This window comes from Fukomys damarensis, unplaced genomic scaffold, assembly GCF_012274545.1.
Source record: "Fukomys damarensis isolate Sample0158 unplaced genomic scaffold, DMR_v1.0_HiC HiC_scaffold_4, whole genome shotgun sequence".
Classification (NCBI taxonomy): domain Eukaryota; kingdom Metazoa; phylum Chordata; class Mammalia; order Rodentia; family Bathyergidae; genus Fukomys; species Fukomys damarensis.
Window position 1 is genome coordinate 32,608,797 of NW_022900916.1, and position 21,557 is coordinate 32,630,353.

At 37.1% G+C, this 21,557-nt stretch overlaps 1 protein-coding gene across 7 annotated transcripts in view; it reads right to left on the minus strand.

Moving 5' to 3' along the window:
* The window catches only part of Pde1c (phosphodiesterase 1C), a 576,741-nt gene that overhangs the window by 84,026 nt on the left and 471,158 nt on the right, over positions 1–21,557 (minus strand). For all 7 annotated transcript variants that reach the window (XM_010628348.2, XM_033757619.1, XM_010628349.2 and 4 more), the window contains 5 exons: positions 20,333–20,473; positions 8,140–8,240; positions 4,657–4,785; positions 814–915; positions 129–249 (listed from right to left, as the gene is read on the minus strand). In XM_010628348.2, coding sequence (XP_010626650.1) covers positions 129–249; positions 814–915; positions 4,657–4,785; positions 8,140–8,240; positions 20,333–20,473 — 594 coding nt within the window. The remainder of the gene's footprint in view (positions 1–128; positions 250–813; positions 916–4,656; positions 4,786–8,139; positions 8,241–20,332; positions 20,474–21,557) is intronic.

Sequence of the window (21,557 nt, forward strand, 5' to 3'; positions counted from 1 at the left end):
GGGGATTGATCTCGGGTCCTTGTGCTTGCAAGGCAGGCAACCGAACCACTGAGCTAAATCCCTGGCCCATGAAATTTCTGATACATCTGATAACAGTGGCCCTGACAAAGAGCAAAGAAACAAGGTACCTGTCTGAAGAATTCTTCCAGGAGGGACATTGTCCAGCGGTGGTGCAGGTCCCAGGCCTTCGCAGGATGGCTGATGTCTGCTGTGTGCAGCATCAGGGATAAGGCTTTGGGCTTTTCAATCCTGTAAACCCAAGTCACCCAGACACATGATGAACACATTCCTCAGAACTACCTTAAGAGTTTTACACATCAGCAGACTTTTGAACCCCTTCCACCTCCCCATCTCAAGTCCAATCTCATTTTGTCAAATAGAGGCAGAGCATTATTTCATTCTGCTACTGTGGTGTTCATGGCTTTGGTCTCCCTGTTTATGACCTGGACACTTCTGATTCGAGGCCTTTTATGGAATGACTACATCATTCAAGAAGATAACAAATACCCAGGAGTCAGAGATATATTTGTGCTTCTGCAATAGAGAGATCTTTGATAATTTCCCAAAGGGAAATAGCTTAAGTTCTAACTGTGGCAAACTATTAGCAGCTCTATTCTTTATTTACTTCAGCTCTGATGAGAACACACCTAGATGTGAAGTATGTATAATTTCTGTGTTCTTTCCTCCAAACATCACTACTTTATGAGACCGCTGAATAAAACGGTGTTGAAGGAGATGTGCTGTAAAAGTACAACATGGACAAGTGCCAGTTCAAACACCCACAGAAGTCCATTATGTCACAGGCCCACTTACGCTTCCGGCTGCTGCAGGGCAGTCTTCATTGCTTTGATTTGTTGGAAATGACAAGACATATCTGTGGCCATCACCATCTCAATTACCAAGGTTCGAAACTCCCTTTCAGGAACACCCAAAAAAAGGGATGGAAGTAAAAAAAAAAAGAAGAAAAAGAAAAATTATTTTATTTTTTTGCCACTTCTAATAAAAACTGGTTAATTGTGGCTGACATTTCTAATCTAATTTGAGTCTTTCACAAGGGCTATTTTTTTTTTTTAGCATCAGAGATCAAACTTAGGACCTTGCGCTTACATGGCAGGCAGCACCACTGAGCTACATCCCCAGCCCGATAAGGGATTTTTATGAAGAATAAATGAGGGTGAAAGATTGAGGAAATCATTTACTAGAAATATTATACGTGGAATACATAGGTCATTTAGAAAGTTAACTCACAGGAAAAATCCCAATGAAGCTGAAAATTGTATTAAAGTCCTCCCTTCTCAACTGGATTCAGTTTTAAGACAAAGTTAACTTGAAAATAACCCTAAAAGCTAGACTGATACTACACTTTGGGTATAAATATTTCACCAATTTAAAAGTAGATTTTTAAAAAAGAAAATTTATGGAAAATTTGAGCATTTACAAAAAATCTGCAGGGTTTTCCTAAGTATTAACATTTTGCATCAATATGGTGTATTTGTTCCTATTGATGAGGCAATATTGATATATGACATCACTATAACACAGTTTACATTAGGGTTCACTTATTAGATACATAGTTCTACAGGTTTTGACAAATGCCTAGTGCAATATATAATTTCATTACAGTACATTACAGTACAGAATGAATTCAGCATCTCAAAATTCTCCATGCAACACCTATTCATCTCTTGCTCCCCCTAATAAACACTGATCTTTTTATAAAAAACTGGCTTGCATGATTGTGGAGAGTGACATCTTGGAATGAGCAAGCTGGGACACAGGGAAAGACAATGATGTACTTTCAGTACAAAGACCAGCTAAATCGAGGCCCAAGAAGAGCCAATATTTTAGTTCAAAGGCAGAAAGAATTCTATCTTATTTGGGGAAAGGATGGCCTCTTTAGTTTTTCTGGCCATCAACTGATTAGCTAAGACTCACCATATTTAAAAGGGGAACCTGCTTTACAGACTCTATTCATTTCTACTATGTTAATCTCATCTAAAAACACTGGAAGATCATGTGTACACTGTAGATGTTGTCTAGTAAACATCAGTTAGGGTCACATGTTGATAGTCTCTCTTTCCTCTCCTAATTCTTGTGGTCGTCCTTATGCTTGATTATATGAAACTTCCCACAAATCCCTAAAGCACTGCTCATTTAAAATTTTTTTCTCTTAACTTCTTCAAATTAGATTATCTCTAATATACTTCAAATTTTAAAAAATATACTTCAAATATACTGACTCTTCCTCTCTTCACCATCCTGCTACTGCGCTTATGCAATACATTTTAAATTTGATACTAATTTCTCTTATGTCCTTACTGATATTTTTGTCCTTTTAAAATTAATTACTCAGGCAGGAATGCTGAAATCTACTAAGATTGTGAAAATATACCTCTACCTTTTTCCTGGTCATTCTTTGTTTTATTTTTGTTTGTTTGTTTTGTTTTTGGTACCAGGGATCAAACTCAGATCCTTGTGCTTACAAGGCAGGCAGTGGAACCACTGAACCCCAGCCCTTCCTGGTCATTCTTATACTTTTAAGATCTATAATTAGAGAATGCTTATTATGTTTGTCATAGCTTTCCTGATAATTTTTATTGTCAGAAAACATTCTTTATTCTTGGCAATACCATTTTTGGCAGTTCATTCTATCTAAGTACCACCACTCTAGTCTTACTATATTTAGTTTTTGCTATATTTTATATCTCTTTAGTTTGAATTTGTGTCTTCATATGTGAATTACATTCTTTAAAGCCAGAATGCAGTACAGCTTCCTTTTTTATCCATTCTGAATTTGCCATTTAATTAGAATGCTTAGTCTTTTAATGTAATTATTGATATGTTGGATTTAGGTCTAGTATGCTGTTTTCTGTTTGGCCTGTCTGCTTTTTTCCCCTCTATAACATATCCTCTGGCTTTTGGGGGGATATTAGTGAATTTTTAAATTTATTTTAATTTACTTAATTAATTCTCCCATTTTTAGCTAGTACTGTTAATTTTTTAGTGATATATCTTTAGCTTTCAGTCTACTTAGAGCTAATACTGCATCTGCTCATGTAAAATGTAAAAAAATCTTACAACAGTATAAGTTCATTTAACATCAGCAGCCAATCCTTACGTTACAGTCTTTTTTGAATAGTGGGATATTGCACTTTTTAAATCATAAGACATATGAGATGATGTAGTGTTTTTATCTAAATGGTCATCTGCCTTTAATTCAAATATGTTAAGGAAAGCTGTCTCTTTGCATTTACCCATTTTTTTGTTTGTTTGCAGGTTTTGGTTTTGTTTTTTTGGGGGTACTGAGAAATCAAACTCAGAACCTTGTGCTTGAGAGGCAGGCAGTGGAACCACTGAGCTAAATCCCCACCCCATATTTTGCTATTTTATTCTTGCCTATATGTCTAGTTTTGCTCTAGAATAATTTCCCTTCTACCTGAAGAACTTTCTTTAGTAAGTCATATGATGTACTTGTTTTGAGGATAAATTCCTGTTGTTTTTTATTATCTGAAAATAATTTTATTTCACCTTCATTCTTGAAGAATATCCCCATAAGGTAGAACTGTCTGTGTTGACATTGTTCTTGTTTTTCTCTTTTAGTACTTTAAGAAGTTATTCCATTCTCTTGTCTCCACAGTTAATCGCTGAAAAGTACACAGTCATTCAAATTGTTTCCCTAAATGTAATGTGTCATATTCTTTTAATTTTATCTTTGACTATTAGCGGTTTAACTGCAATCTATGTGTAGGTGTGCTTGCCTTAAATTTGTCAGTTTTTGGTCTGCTGAGTTTCTATCATTTAATTAAAACATAAGTATTATTAAAGTCCCAGTAGATTTAGAACTTCTTAATGATTTAGATGATTTTGTGTATGAACATTAAGCCATGTTTATAGATAGCTACAATGATCTGCAGTCTTCCTCTGTGTGTTTTATGTGTGTGTTAAGCATTTTAAATGGATTATGCCATTAATTAGAATCTTAGCCATCTTGTAGAATAAATGTTATTATCTATTTTCTAGTACTTAAACATTAAAAACATATAAGGAGGTTGAATAGTTGAAAAACTTCTCCACTGTCACATAGTAAGTGATTTGGTTTGTATTCGAACCCAGATGTGTCTAAATCCAGAGTCAAACATACCATTTCATAAACAGAATTAAGTACCTGCTATTTTTTTAAGTTTAAAAATAATTTCCTTAGAAAAATTTAAAATGCTAGTAAGATGTCCAAAGCAAATATAAGGTATTTTTCATAAATGTCAGATGATAAAATTCAGATTTAAGAAGTTCAGTTGAAAGCAGCACTCTAAGTCTCACAGGCTAGAAAATAAGATTGGACAGTACTAGAAGAGGATCTTCAAATTTTCTTCCTCAAGAAGTTTTAGTACAATATTGAGTTCTTTGACACAAATGTGTTCCACTTTCCAATTCTTATGAACAATATAAAGATGGCAAAAATGGCTGCATAATATTCTTAGCCTTCATTTACAAGCATTTGAACATTTGGGACAAAAAAAAAACAGATAAATGGGAACATCACAGAGGGAGAGACAAAAAGAGAGAAACAACTATAAACATTTTAAATAGGATATTATTTCTTCAAAGGTAGCAAATCACCTATTTTCATGGTTCTTCCTAATCTCATTTCATTCTTACCTCCAATCATCCTTTGAGAGGTTGATCAAAATATTCATCTCCTCATCCTCTTGCAGAAGGCGATAGGCTGCACTCAAATGGTGATTTTCTAGGACAGATCTATCGTTGTACAGAATAGCTGGGTCAGACCTGGACAGAAAACACAAAATCATCCAGGACATTAAATATTTGAAATTTCTTCCAGTAACTCTCACAGGCTACAAAGTACCAATTGTAAATACAGCTTTTAATAATTCTGTGAAAAAAATACTAGTACTTTTTCTAATGTTTAGAAATTAGCTTTATCCTCATACCAGTTGTAGCAATAAAAACTTTAACACTATGAATTATCAACAGATGCACGTAGGATATTTTACTATCAATATATTGGTGTGAAATATGTGAGATCCAGCCTGAGAGGTATCTGAAGACCATTTTATGCTAAATCTGAAAACTTGTATTAAGTGGCAAAGGTAGTTTTTAAAAACCCATGGATTATGTCGTTTCCTTTTATTTTATGGAAAACCCTCAAATTCTTTTTTATTTAATTCAGTGAACTCAATTCAGTTTATTTATTTTAATTGTATCTCTCTGAACACAAAGATGAGTACTATCTGCAAACTGCCTCTGTTAGTAGCTTGATTTAAAATTTGTACATGCAAAAGTCACATGTGAATAACTGAGAATCAGGAATATAAAAATTATATGCTAGTTCTTAAGAGATTTTCTCAAAGATCATTCTATAACTGAATGTCACCAAACACAGCTGTATATTATTTTTAATATTTCTAACTTAATAATAACTTAAATAATAACTCTCAGAGCTAATTTTTCTTATCAAGGAAGCTGAATCCAGAGCTATGTGGTATGACTGAAACATATGGCGGAACTCAGAATTTCCGTCCCTTCATGAGTATAGCACGTGTGATAAAATAATACAGTGTAGCTGATGACAAGTGTCATCCAACGGAAAGGTAAGCTCATACAACTATTACAGTCTGTCCTCATCCACCTTATTTCCAGATCTGGCACCATGCAACTTCTGGCTCTTCCTCAAAGTAAAAATGACCATGCAAAGCAAACCTTTTGAAATTGACTTAGGACATCAAGGCAGCCAGGACATTAAGACTAAAGACAATGAAGAAAGAGGATTTCCAGAACTGCTTCAGAAAATGGCAAGAATAATAGGTTAAGTGTATTTGAAGCAAGGGAGGGTATTTTGAGGGGAATTAATGGTTATAAGTCTTTTACTGTAATCAGTCTTTAAAATTTTTAATAGTCACCATATTTTTTATCATACTATATACAGTGGGTTCTTCGAGCCCCACGGTGGTAAGACAGGAGGCAAGGTCTTAGGAGGGTGGGTGTTCCCCAAAATAACTTCTACCTATCATGGTCAACTTTCAGGATGTATCTAGCATACCCTGAAAGTATTGCGCTTAACATTTTGCCCATCAAAGAATAAGGGACTTAGTTACAGACTTAGTTTTCTGAAGAAGGACCCTCAAGTATATTAGAGAAAGCTCTGTTGAAGAGGGCAAATGTTTAACTTTCATCCCAAAGCAAAGTTAATGGAACCCATTGGAATTTCCCTTTTGTACAGAGATAAAACCAAGTATGCAAATGTCTAGGTTTAAAAGACCTGCCTTTACATCTATTGCATAAGGCACTGTTTCGGTTTTTGCATTGATGTCCCTGCAAAGCCTCATGTGGTCGTAGGCTATTCTGGAGATGGCTGAATGTAGAGTGTGTGGGAGTAGGCCCAAGGGCATTAGGATTAAGGTTGTGAGAACTACCCACCCTAGGTAGTCTGAATCAGATAAAAGGGAGAGGGAGAAGCTATTAAGGTCTCTTGTTGCTTTTGCTACCTTCTGGCTGCCATGAACTGTTTCTTCTCTGGAAGTCCTGTCTGCCATGCAACCCTACTTAGTAGCCAGCTGATTATGGACTAAAACCTCTATGAACTATGAGCTAAATAAATCTTTTCCCCTTTAACTTTGGGTGTCAGGTATTTTGTCTCAGCAATGACAGAAAAGTTAGCTAAGACAGGTACCAAGGGCTATATAGATACTAAAGGGATATGTATTTTGTGACACTTAGCTACTTTTTACCTCTGAGTTGGGACTGACTTTGATGCTGGTCCATAAGGAAAAATCCTCACACAGTGGCTTCTTCTACCTCTCTATCTTCTGCAGGTGGTATTCACTGCAGTCTAGGTTCTCAGAGCAAAGGATCCACCCACAGACACACTCTAAGCAGAACTGATCTACGGAGCTTCCTGCATTTACAGACACAACAGGCTGCTTCCCAGCAGCTGAGATCATTGTAGGTGGGGAGGCAGGAGGCAGAAACTAAGCTTAAATCCTTTTGTCTACTTGTTTTCCATTGGAATTCTGCTGAACAGAGATCAGATGATATTGTGTTCTTTCATGTACCTCCTAATCAAGTGTTTAGTTCATTAAATATATGTACATTCACTTAATGAAAACAAAGCCATCCAGAGCATGCACTTACCTTTTCAAGTGAAATCAGTAAGCACTAATTTGGTATTCAAATAGTCCCTGGGCCCTCTTACATTCTTGGTCTTTATATTACCACCTTTCCACCATTAATTCTACAGTCAGATTCTCCCCAGTTCCATGTCACTGTCTTAAGAGACTATAAGGTCTTGGGCAAAGAGAAGACAGACAAGGTTTCACCCTAAGCAGAAATGATTGACTCATAGTTTGGCTAGAATTCTGCACTGAGAGGAACATTAAGGGTAAATGCACAGCTTGGGAAGGAAAGATACCACAATCAACTAGTGATGTCAGTTACAGACTAGCAGGCTCAGGATGGGGCACTTAGAACCCTACTTAATATCCCCAACAGAACTCTATGTCTACCTCCGCAGGGCATCAGGAAAGATGCAGAGATTGCCCATGGGGCCAGTGTCCTATGTGAGACAGGACTTGACCAGTCCTATGCCAGGAATAAGGGCAGGCACTGAAATGAGCAGAGGTGAAATCAGAGCGAGCACAGCTTCCCGTCAGAAACCCTGAGATCAAAGGGTAAAAAGGCTGGGTGGTGGATTATGCCAACTGAAACACTCCAGGCATCCATTGTTCTTTTAGTTTAGAGCACATCTGGGCCTCTAAGCAAACTGCCTCAATACGTACTAGGAATAGAGTATGCACAGAACACACAAATAAACAGAGCAAGCATTACACTACAGAAGAAAAGAATGACCTCCTTAGATTTCCATAAAGTATGAGAATTAAGAGCAGATGGCTTCTAAGGACCCGAGTTCAATCCCCGGTATCAAAAAAAAAAAAAAACAAAGAGCAGATGGCTTCTTAAACCCTAGGCTGATGGAAGATGACCAGCCCCATCTTTTATGTTCATCTCTTCAGAACCATAAACTAGAGCAATCATGTAAATGAAAGGTGAGGAACACTTCTCTGACTTCTAAGACTCTATCCTTGTCCCCTCTTGTTTCTTCTCCAAAGAGTTCAGCATCCTCACCGAGTCTGAATGTGGAAATTGTTGGTGGTTCCGGTGTGTTCATAGTCATGGATGGCAGCTGAGAAGATAATAGCGAAGATCTCTAGCTCCGTCAGCCAGTTCTAAAAGGGAGATTACAGAGCAATCAGAGATTCTGTTTCATTCTCAAAGTTTTCAGCGTGCTGACAACACACCCACACTGCTGCCTTTCCACCTTGCAGCTGGAAGCTGTTGCCAAACACAAGTTTTCTGACATACAGAAAAATTTGTTTCCTGTGAAGTGACTGCAGGACTTGTGATATGAAAACAGCATGCAAAATTAAAAGGAACTAATACTTTCATTCTTTTCCAGAAATCCAAAGGACAACAACCATGAAGACTTTAAAAGCCCTCATTGCATCCCCATACAACTTCCAAATAAGGTTCCAAGATCTCTCTCTCTCTCCCTCCCTCCATCACCTTCCATGCATGATTTAAAAATTTCAAGACAATGCCAATACCTAGCACTAAGAGTAACAGAATACACACAACCCATGTGATTATAAGAGAAACATCCACTCTAGCGTGGTGATACACACATAGAGAAACCACGTGCAGCTTTCTGCACCTGCACGCTCATGTCAGCATGCTCCCATTCACACTGTCACAGTTGGCTGTGGCTCAGTGGTTGTCAGATGTTCTCCTCGGACCAGGGGAATTAACATTATCGGAGAGCCCAAATAAATTCTTTGTCTGCCTCCCCATCTTATTATATCAGAAATTCTGAGTTGTGACTTTATCACAACTTGTTAAAATCTGTGTTTTACCAAGCCATTCGGATCATTCTGATGCACACTGGAGTTGAGAACCACTGCCTTGTTTGCAACTCCTTAACTGATGCCATCTGTAGGTCACCCCGCTGCCCAGTGCCCACACAACAGAACATTCCTGGCTCACAGGCCACCCTTGGTGTCTTCTGCCCACTTTCATTACTTGTTGGATTGATGATCACAAGAGTCACTACAGTTGTTAATCCCCTATTTTGACACATTGTACTTGTCATTTTAATTATGTAATTAAATGTGACATCAATCAATAAAACATGGACCCAAAAAATGGAGATGCTGCTTCTATAGAACCTAAGTCCAGTGCTTTGGACATTCACTAGGAGAACCCCTGTCAAAGTATATGTGAGAACCATGAAAGCCTAGAAAAAAAGCATAAAATTTAGAAAGATTCTGCACTGTCTGTTTCATGAATATCTTTGAGATAACATTTCACTTTAAAGAAATGAAAGTAGAAATCTTAGTTATAGATAAGGTTAATATAAGATAAAAATGAGTACCGAAACCAGCAGAACTCAGAAAAGAGCCTAAGGTATGAATTAAAGATAACTGCATAAGATAAACTTATATGATTTAAGTTAATACAAAATGACTTAAGATGAATATATACATTTTATAATTTTCTAATTTAACCATCTGTTTCACTTAACTATTAATTTTGGCCCTTATCAGAAAAATTTCTGAGAATGACTGCTTTGTTTGAGAATGGATAAGGGGAATATAAAAGAAAGGAAGAAAAAGAAAGTAGGAAAGAAAGAGCATATAACCTGTGGTAAAAAGATTTCATAAGCTAGGTGTGGTAGTACACCTCTGTAATTCTAGTACTCTGGGAGGCTGAGGCAGGAGCATTATAAATTCAAGCCCAGCCCCCAGGAAAGTTGCTGAAACCTGTCTCAAATTTTAAAAAATACACTGGGAATGTAGTTCAGTGTGAAGACCCTGGATTCAATCCCCAGTACTATAATGAAGGGTGGGTGGAGGAAAGAGAAGAAACACAAAAAGAAAAGATTTTTAATTAAATACAGGAAGAAATGTTAGGAAACTTTTCAACACCCATGTAAGATACCTCAAAAATACAAATAGGTAAAAGAAACAGAAAACTATAAAATGAAAATAGATTAGGATGGAAATCATCAAAAAGAGATGAAGGAACAGGAGAATTTTAAGAGCAGAAGGGCACAGCCCAGTGCAAAAAGCAAGAGTCTCCTGGCCAGCACCTCCTCATTTCAGGGACTCCCTTGTGGTAGGTCCTAGTCTAGGCACTCGTGCAACTCTCACAACTCCATGAATGAAGGATTATGTTACTGTTACCCCACTTTACAGACGAGAGACCTGAAGCTGAGGCGGCTCCAGACCTGCCCAAGGGCATGCAGCTAGCGTTTGATGAGCCACACTTAATGACTCCAGAATTCTCACCTCAAATCTTTAAGTTATATTTCCTTTGGGTCACTGTTCATGTATTTCTTCAAATTTGCATGGAGTTATATAGGTATAATTTTATATATACATTTCCTCGATATTGTCCATAGATATCACATTTTTCCATTTTACAACGGTCTTTCTTTTCTTACCAACACTCTGTCTCCACCCATCTGCCTCTGAACCCTCTATCTACTACCTCACCTTGTTCTAAGCTCACAGAAAGTTAATTTCACGTTTCAAAATAAGACTATGCATGGGAGACAATGTAGTACCTGAGTCACAGAACATTAGCCCAGCCAGCAGGAAAGCCTCTGAACTGACTGCATGTGTATTTACAGTTCCCAAATTTATAAATACCAATCATGCCTTAAAAAACAGCAACAACCCTAAACATGCACACAAAACCATAGCCTTCAAAATTTATTTTAAAACCCAAGCTTTTCAACAGTCATGTGGATACTTATTATCAATCATACTGAAGAAGAAAGGAAAGATTATCTGGAAGAGTGAGGGAAGGGAAAAGATGATGTTTTCACAGAGAAGAGGCATCTAAGAGGAGCCTTGGAGGCTCCAAGGAGAAAGAAATGGAGGTGAGTATTTTTGTAAGAGCTCACTCATCTTGAGGAAGAAAATGCCATGCAGACTAGAGTAGGGTCAAGTCTGATTAAGATCAAGTTTTGAATTTTTAGACCTAAATCAAAAGTAGACTGAAGCTTGCAGTCAGATTAATATCTATTCGATCAATAACACCTCTTCAATCTTAATTCTGTTCAAGGAGTTTCTTTCAGAAATGCGCAAAATAAGTATGAAAGGATTCAAGCATCTTCTAGATACTTGTGTTAAACAAAAACAGGTAACACAAATTACAATGAGGGATCATCATGTTGTCAATGCGGTGTTCTGAATCCCTTTGTGTCTTACAAATCTAATGCAGAAATGACCTGAAGGGTTTTCCCCTTCTTGGTTTGTAATGGGAGGTTAGAATAACAATATGCTCTCCATTCATCAGAATGCTTCCCACTGTTTCTGCAAGCTCCCTATGAAAGAGGTTGTCTTGAGCTACATTCCCAAGATTAGAGAAGTTTTCATATTTAAGAATTCTTCTGAAGATAGCTTAGATTCATAATGAAAATTCAAAGGCAAGTGGCAAGTGAGTTCCTTAAAGAACAGTACATAGTACATTGAAATCACTGGCTGCTATAATATTTCTGTTAATGATAACTTGCATTAGCATAAATGCTTGAGAGTTTTTCTTGAGAACTAAAGAAGCTGTGGCTGATTCACCTTTATATCCCACTATGTACTATGCACAATAAGTTCTAAATATATGTTTGAGAACATGAGCTCAGAGTACATTTTTGCATCCATTTTAATCTTCATCACAAAACTTTTAAGTAAGTACACACAAGGATTCTCGGGGCGTTTTTTGTTTGTTTCTTTCTTTTGCCAAAGACACTGTAGAAGCATGGCTAAATATTTAATAAATGGACCCGTGGACCATTCCTGGCTCTGCTGCTGTGTTCATTTAGTAGGTCTGCTAAAACAAATACTACAGACTATGTAGCTTATCCTCAAGAAACACATTTCCGCACAATTCTGGATTTCACAAGTCGAAGGAAAAGATGCCAAAAGAGATGGTTTCTTCTGAAGTCTCTCTGCTTGCCTTACAGACAGCTGTCTTGGGCTGTATCCTCACATGGTTTTTTCTCCTTGCACAAGATATATGGCAGGTCATATTAGGGCCCCCTATATGAAGGCTAATCAGGAACAGATTGCAACAAACTAGCTGCAGTTTCTTTTCTAACAGACTTACTCTGCGGGGAAAAGATGTTACAGCAGACATAACATTTTGGCCAAGTCTCCTGACATTCTTGTGAACAAGTTGAACTATAACATGGATTGCTGCTTACTTTGACAGACTGGAAAAGAGTTAAATCTCTATCTAAAAAGAAAGGAAAAATTGTTTAATGAATCAGTGCCAATTGGAAAGAAGTGTTTAATGACATACCAGGTGACCCTTTTCTTGGAAGTGACTTATATAGTGTTTTAGAAAACAAAATAAAAGTTGGACTCACAAAATCACAGACAACAAAAAGATGACCTCACTTTACACATAACCTCTTTAAAGGCCATCATTCCAAGTATAGTCACATTGGGAGGTACGAGGGTCCTCATAGCGAATCTTGTAGAGACTGAGTGTCAAACTGCAACCCAAAACCCATTTATTTATCCCAGCAATGCAATTAAACCCCAATACTGAAGTTTTAGTTTAGAAAAAACAACTCACACATTAACATATTTTGTCTTAAAAGAAAAACACAATTAGCATGACATAGATTTGCCACGAATGTACTAGGGGGTTAGAATGTTAATACAGGAATCTAGGTAGAAAACAATTCAGCCTGTAACAGCTACTTTACAACAGGGCAATCTTAAACTATGTGAATGAGCATTTCCTCCTTCAAATAAGTACATTTCTGCTGGCAGAGGCAATCACTGCAGTTTGCTAATTTTTCCTTTTACTCACAGTATTTCTGCTTTTTCTTAGGGTGGCAGTGTGTGCAGCCTTCTCTATACTTTGCAGGGGCCAGTGGCATATTTTTAGCCAATTCCATGTAAATGGAAGTTACTGGATTGGATTTCAGGATAGTGTTTGAAATGTGGGAAGATTTCTATTTGTTTGGCATCTCTTATGCTTTGTCTTTTATCTTCCTTTTGTAATATGCAGAGGTACATTTTAGCCACTTTACGAGCACAAGGACAAAAGGCACATGCCAAAAGAGGTGGGAAGGGAATCGGAAGAAGGCTGATGGCAACCCTGGAGGGCTCTTTGGACAGATCACACAGATGTGGGACTCCCCATACACTGGCCATCTAACTTGGCTGGATATTCATTTACAAATGCTTTCCAACAAAGATCAATAGGTATTTTAGGAGAAGAAGTATATAATAGGAAAATTCTCATGAACAAACGAAAATTTTTTTATTAGTTAACAGACATAATTCTATTTTTAAAAAGAATCTTAAAAATGTGTGTGTTCATAAAGATCTAAGAAAATGGAACTACCCAAGAACAAAGAGTGGCCAACTAAAAATATTTCTCAAAACAAGATGAATAATTAGAAGAATATTCTATATAGTTTAAAATTTTGATGTACTTAAATTAATAAATATTTTGTTGTAATAATTTTGCTTTGAGAATTTCCTTTTTCAAGGGTATAAATATAATTTCTATTTTTATATTTAATATTTGAGCATTTATCAGATATGTTTTGGTGAATAATTTAAAACAAAAACGTTCTATTTTTTTGCTAAATGAACAACTGTTTCATAGTGTTCCAAGACAGTTTTTGAACTAATTTTCCCTATAACGTTGTTGTCTGTGGACATATTTTCATGTTCTTATTTGTGCTTCTTCATTACACTCTAGCAAATGTCCCATTCTGAACAAATCACTGTGACTGCCCATGTCAAGGTCAAACAATGACTTTCATGTTGCTGAGGCCAACGGTCACTTCTTTATCCTAACTTTACTTAAACCCTGGCATGGCCCACACAGTGAACGACACTCCTTCCTGTGTCCCAACATCCCTGGAGAAACTATTGTTATCTCTGATTCTTTGCCTCATTATAAACTGTGGAGTGCTCTAAAACCCACTTCAGAGCCACTTCTATTTTGCTAGTCACAATTTCTCTTTAAATAATCTCATCTGCCTCCATGTCTGTGTATACTGTAGATAAATCTGTGACTACCTAAATTACAAGCCCTGACCTCTCCCAGAGCTCTAGATTCATTTAGTTTTCTTTCTGCCCAGCATTCACATAGGGATATCTAATAGGGATCTTAAACTCTATATTACCCAAATTCAAACTCTTGATTCTTTTCCTTAAAACCTGCTTTGCCATCAAGCCTGATCAACCCTGTTTATCAAATGCCAAAATCTAAACTGTACTCTTGATTGCTTACTTTAATGTTTCAAAGTCAAGTCACCACTCAGTTCTTTTTCTTTTTTTTGGTACTGGGGATTGAATTCAGGACTTTGTGCTTGCAAGGCAGGTGGCAGAACCACTGAGCTAAACTCCCAGCCCTACCACTCAGTCCTTTTAACTCTTCTTCAGAAAAAATTTTTTCTTTCCATTCTAGCAGTGCACTTGCTAATATAAACTAACATAATCTCTTTATTAGCTTTCCATAGTACTCTACCAACAGGCTGCCCCAGAATCCATACTCCACTGTGATTTTTACCAGATTACATAACTCCTGTCTAAAGCCCTTTAGTGTTTTCCCACTGCAGTCAAAATAAAATGGAAACTCATTTCCTGGCCTATCCTGACTCCTTCTCCGATCTCTTCTCACACACCTGTTCCCTATATGTGCCGTTCTCACCACATGTTCCTTTTTTTTTTTTTTTGGTACCAGGGATTGAACTCAGGTCCTTGCGCTTGCAAGGCAGACCACCGAACGGCTGAGCTAAATCCCTGGCCAACATGTTTCTTTCTTATTTCTGCTGGGTTTTTTTGTTTGTTTGTTTGTTTGTTTTTTGAGACAGGGTCTCACTATGTAGTTGAGACTGACCTGGAACTCACTAGGTAGCCCAGGCTGGTCTCGAACTCACAGCGATCCTCTTGCCTCAGGCTCCCGAATGCCGGGATTACAGGTGTGCGCCACCACACCCAGCTTTATTTCTGTTCTATGAATGCTGCTCTCTTATGAGGGCCTTTGTACCAGCCCTGCACTGACTCCACTGGCATCTTCCTCTTCAGCTCTCCGTATGAGTATGGCTGAAAGTCACAACTCTCTCAGTTTAAATATTACCTCTAGGGCTGGGGATTTAACTCAGTGGTTCCACCACCTGCCTCGCAAGTACAAGGACCCAAGTTCCATCCCTGGTACCAAAAAATAAAATAAATAAATAAATAAATAAAACATCTGCAGGGAGGCCTTTCCTGACTATCTAATCAAACACACTGCTCTCCTCACTTAGCGCCCCTATTTTAATTCTCTGCAGACTATTAGTGGTATTTTCTTGTTTACTTTTTCCTGGTCTCTTCTAATTTACCACTAGAATGTAAGTTTTGTAATGGCACTCATGTGTCCTCATCCTGTGTCTTAGTTCATTTGGGTTACACGAACTTAGTGTCACAGATTGAATGGCTTATAAACAACAGAAATTTATTTTCCACAGCTCTGGAGACACAGATCAAGGTATTGGTTGGTGTCCAGTGAAAATTCATTTCTTAAAAGGCACCTTCTGATGTATCTCCACACAGCAAAAAGGAGAAGAGAGCTCTCTGGAGTCTCTTATACAAGGGATTCAATAAATCACCAAAAAATTATAAATCATGACTAAGTAAATTTCATCCCATGGATGCAAGGACAGTTCAAAATGTGTAAGTCAATAAATGTAATGTAGCACATAAACAGAAGCAAGGACAAAAATCACATGACCATCTCAACAGATCAGAAAAAGGCTCTGATAAAAATCCAACATGCATTTGTGATTAAAAAAAACTCTGAAAAAAAAAAAACAAACTAGGTACAAATGGACCTTATGTCAATTTGATACAAGCTACAAACCAATGGCTAAAATCATATTAAATGAAGAGAAGCTGAATACATTCCCTCTAAAATCAGGAACAAGACAGGGATGTCCTTTATCACCACTCCTGTTAAATATAATACTCGATATATTAGCCAGAGCAATCAGGCAAGAGGAAGAAATATGAAAGATATGTATAGGAAAGGAAGAAGTAAAATTATCATTATTTGAAGATGACATGATCCTCCACATAGAAGGAACCAGTAGTGTACCACGATACAAAATGAATATACAAGGGCCAGGGATTTAGCTCAGTGGTTCCGCCACCTGCCTCACAAGCACAAGGACCTGAGTTCAATCCCCGGTACCAAAAAAAACAAACAAACAAAAAAAAACAAAAACAAAAAACAAAATGAATACACAAAACTCAATACTGTTCCTGAATACCAGTAAAGAACCCATCAAGAACAAAATTAGGAAGAAGACCATTTATAATAGCATCAAGAAAAATTAAATAGGAATTAATCTAAGCAAAGAAGTGAAAGACTTATAAATGAAAATTATAGTAGGGCCGAGATTTGGTTCAGTGGTTCTGACACCTGCCTCTCAAGCTCAAGGACCTGAGTTTGATGGCTGGTACCCCCACCCCGCCAAAAAAAAAACTAGTCTGAAAAAGATGGAAAATGTCAGAAAATGTAAAAATATTCCCTGTTCTGAACAGGCAGAAACAATATTGTCAAAAGGGCCACAATCCCAAAACTGATACACAAATTTAATGCAATCGCACTTAAAATACCTTTAGCATTCCTCACAGACCTAGTGAAAACATTCCTAAAACTCACACGGAACCAGAAGAAACCCAGAACGGCAAAAGCAATCCTGAGCAACAAGACCAACCAAGAGGCATCACAGCTCTGGACGTTCAAAGCTACAGTAATAAATACAATATGGCACTGGCACAAAAACAGAAATGTGCATCAGTGAAACAGAAGAAAACATACAGAAACGACCCTATGTACATTTAACAATCTGATCTTTGGAAAAAAGACCAAAAACATACACAGAAGAAAAGATAGCCTCTTTGACAAATAGTGCTAGAAAAACTGGCTGTCCATAGGCAGATGATTTACTCTTTTTTTTTTTTTTTTTAAGTACTGGGAATCAAACTCAGGACCTTGCACTTGCGAGGCAGGCATGGTGCCACTGAGCTAAATCCCCAGCCCAATTTACTATTTTTTTCTTTTATTGAGTTTATTGGTACATTTTAGGTATACAGTACAGTTACATTCATTATTGGGATCTTGTACCTTTACATGACAGGTGGTCTTGGCTCTCATTTCTTCCCACTGTCCCTGCCCTCTCTTCATTCCCTCCTCCCCTCCCCATTTACAAACACTTTATTTCCATTTTTTCATTTTCCCCTATTTTTTTCTCTTATTACCTTTCCCCTACCCTTCCAACTTTCCCTATACCTTTAGCCCTTTTCTTCCCATTTCACAATGTCAGTTATCTCCTTAGGATCTCAGGTACTATAACAGTTTATTCACACCAGAGAAACTATTCGGTATTTACACATGTGTGACTTATTTATTTCACTTAGGAGTATATCCTCAATATGTATCCATTTTCCTATGAATAGTCTAATTTCTCATTTTTATGGCTTAGTAGTACTCCATCTTATAGAAAAACCACATCTTCTTTATCCAGTCTCCAACTGATGGGCAAATGCAGCCAGATTTACTCTTGATTCACATTTCTCACCATGTACTAAGCTAAAATCAAAGTGGACCAAAGACATAAATGTTGAAACACAAACATGTTATCTGCTGGAAGATAAAATAGGTAAAACTCTTGAAGACAGAGGCATGGGCAAGGGCTCTGAACAGAACCCAAATTACACAAGAAGCATAACAAGAACCAACAAATGGGATCAAGTTAAAAGGCTTCTACATAGCAAAGGAAATAACCAAGCGTGAAGAGACAAACTACAGAATGGGAAAAGAATTTTGTCAACTATTCCTCAGACAGATGACTAATATCTGCAATATACAAAGGAGCTAGGGCTGGGGATTTAGCTCAGTGGTTCCGCTGCCTGACTTGCAAGAGCAAGGACCCAAGTTTGATCCCCGGTACCAAAAAAAAAAAAAAAGTTAAAAAAAAATTAGATGCTTACAAAGTAAAAGAGTAAATTTAAAAAATTGCTAACTGAAACAAATAGACATTTCTCAGAAGTACAAATGTCTAATGTTCAACCAAATGTCTAATGCTTGGCCATTAGAGAAATGCAGATTTAACACAAATCCCATCTTGTTCCAAAAGAATTGCTATCTTCAATAAATCAAATAATAACAAATACTGGAGAGGTTGCAAGGAAAAATGGAACCCTTTTCCCTTGTTGATGGAAATGTAAACTGGTACAACCAACAACCATCACAGAAAACAGTACAAAGATTCCTCCGAAAAGTAAAAACAGAAATTTCACTTGACTCAGCTATTCTCCTTCTAGGTATCTTCCCAAAGGACTTAAAGACAGCATATTACAGTGATACATCTACAAGCACAACACACGCTAATCTTGGACAAGACCCATGTGATCATTAACAGATGAATGGATAACGAAAGGGTGGCATCTATATACAATGAAGTACTACTTTTATGAAAAAGAATAAACTTCAGTCATTTTAAGGAAAATATATGCACCTTGAGGAATAAGTGAAATAAATCAGACACAAACTTAAATATTGTGTAGTTTCTCTTCAATGAGAAACGCAAATATACAAAGAGCAAAATTAAAGATAAATAATAAGAAATAGGGAGACAGATTATTTGCAAAAGAAGACCAAGAAATGGACGGAGGGAGAAGAAAGGGTGGGAAGGAGATGAAAAACAATTAAGATGTGTTATGCACACGTGCTAACTACCCACAAGGAAGGCAGTCATCACGTGCTGCAACATGTATAGCACTAGTAAAAAATTTAAAGATAAATGAAATGTTGGGAATGTATTTTTTCTAGTATACTTATTAATTTCCAGCGTATAGGAAAAATCTTTTATTCAGACCTTATTGAGGATCTTTTATCTGATCAAATAATCTGTGGTTGGTTTTCATGATTTTCAGAGTGGACATTCACCTTTTTAAAGTATGATAATGCATTAGCTGAGAGCTCTAGAAAAATGCTCAAGAGCAATATTCATGTATGTACTTCTGTTTTATGCCATTCTTTCATGGAACTACCATTAAATGCGCTGTCTGAACTAATTTTATCAAGTTAAACAAGTTCTCTCTCCAGTTTGTGTGTAATTTAAAAATAAACTTTTCAGTAATATTTTAAGAAGTCAGCTTTATAAGAACTAAAAAAATGGTCATTGCTTTTGGGTAAATTCTCCAATGCTTTAATAACAATTCTTGATTATTGTGCTTCTTTTATGAGGCAGAGAGGGAACTTAATGTTTTGAAATCTTTCTCCTGTCAAAGCCCTTGTGCAAGGTGGAGTATTTTTCACCATTTTACAAATGAAAAAATCTTGCTCAAAGGCTCAAGTAATTTATCACAGATCACAAAAATCTAATAAGTAATTAAGCAGAGATTTATAGCCACTATATCTAGCTCCATAACCCGTACTCCTCCCACTTCCTTACATTTTTAATTCAGTGAAATATTAAAATTAAAATGAGTCTTTCAACACATCCTGACAGAAAAGATAACAAATGTGCACAAGCTTTACGACTAACTGATAACCATAACCAAAGAATGTCTATCTTGATGTCAATTCTGAAGGGGATTTAAAAAAAAAAGCCATGGAGATCTGTCTCTGTCACTGACAGAAATACCTTTTAAAGTTAATGGTTACATCCAGCAAAAAAGGCAAAGGCACAGATAACCAAGTTGAGCAGGTCCATTAACCCACTGGTTTACAGGATAGAGAACACAAAATGTCTAAAGAGCAGAGTTATAGCAAGCAAGAGAAATTCAGATGATCAGAAATAAAGATTAATCTTCAGGTTCAAAAAAATCAAATGCACACAAATAGAATGTGAACCACAATCCCTGAAAAAAGACCCAAGCAGCTTAAGTCAAAAACTGACTTGGTGTAACGTGGTTGCTGGGTCTATAATACAATTTCAATATGTATGAATATCACTGTTATTGTCCATAACAAGGGGTCGATAAAATGACCTCTTCATATCTAGAAATATAATTTCTAGCAGTTTGTATTTTAACTGGTCATAACCTAGTGAAATGCCAGCCACAAGCAGATATCTATTTCATCAAGTCCGGGATGGAGAAGAGGTCAGAGGCATCAGGTGTTTAGATAACTCAGGAGCAGGGAGCCCACAGAACAGTGTATTCCTCATGGCTCAGTCTCACAGAGCTGGAAATGATCCTCAGATTTTTGGTGAGATCTGGGAGTTCCTGTCTTTACTTACCGCTACTCCTGTCTTATAGAGGAGGTAATGCACAGTCTGGGTGACGTCAGCAGCATGCATTAAATTATGATAAGGGTTTTTGTGCTTGCTGTATCCCACTTCCAGTGCCTCCACAAATGAGACAAGTGCAGAAATGGGGATCTGAAAGAGAGCAGAAAACTTAACTGTTGCTTTCAAAGAAGTAAAAGTCTAAGGCACCTTTAGATGCCTTTCTGGAGGCATTCAACATCAAGAAAGGAAATTACAACTTTTCATCATTTTTGCTTACATATAAGGCAATGATTTTGATGCAAATGCAGAAAACTAAGTTACTGGTGTCTGTGCTAGTCCTCATCTATCCTCAGTCTTCCGCCATAATCCTAAGGGGGAAAAGGATGCTGCACAGGACACCCTACAGTGTTGGAAACAGTACTGATTGACATAGAGAGAACACTAATAATTAGTTCCAGTTAGTGAACTCAGTCACTATTTGTAACATAAGTATCAGTGCAATGAGATCCTCCAGACTGGAAGTTAGCAACAATATACTGCTAAATAATACATGTAAGAACATATCCTATTTCTGTTCCAAAATATAACAGACTGCAATGCTATGGTCTGGGTTTTGGTTTTTGATAGCTGTTCTCTGTTCCCCCTCTCACCTCATCCCAACCCCATGTCCAACACATACAGCCAAGACCCGGTTTGCAGAAAGCCAGTGTTTCCTTTGATACTGTGTCTATTTTATAATAATTTTATAATTCAAGAGACTCATGTACTTATTTTCCTATAAATAAATGAGATGTGGGGCATAGTATATATTCATTTATTTCTTAAAATATAAAAGACTTGATCCTTTTCTTAGACCCACCAGTGACTTAGGTCAACATTTCCAACTGTCTTACTTGCTATTCCATCTCAAATATGTGTAATGTACTTTGCTTCCTTTTCTATGCGGCAAAGAGTTAAGAATTATTATGAGATGTGCACAAAATAAGCAGATCCTAGAAAATTCATTGTCACCGTACTAGCTTTTGGGACCAATGCCATGGTTTATGATAAAGTATTGAAGTTTTAAAAAGAGCGGGCTGGGGGATTTAGCTCAGCGGTTCAGTGGCCTGCCTTGCAAGCGCAAGGACCCGAGTTCAAACCCCGGTACCAAAAAAAAAAGAGAGAGAGAGAGAGGCTATGCATTCTGGAGACTAATTACCACATTAGAAAGAAAAACTAAGGAAAATGCTATTGC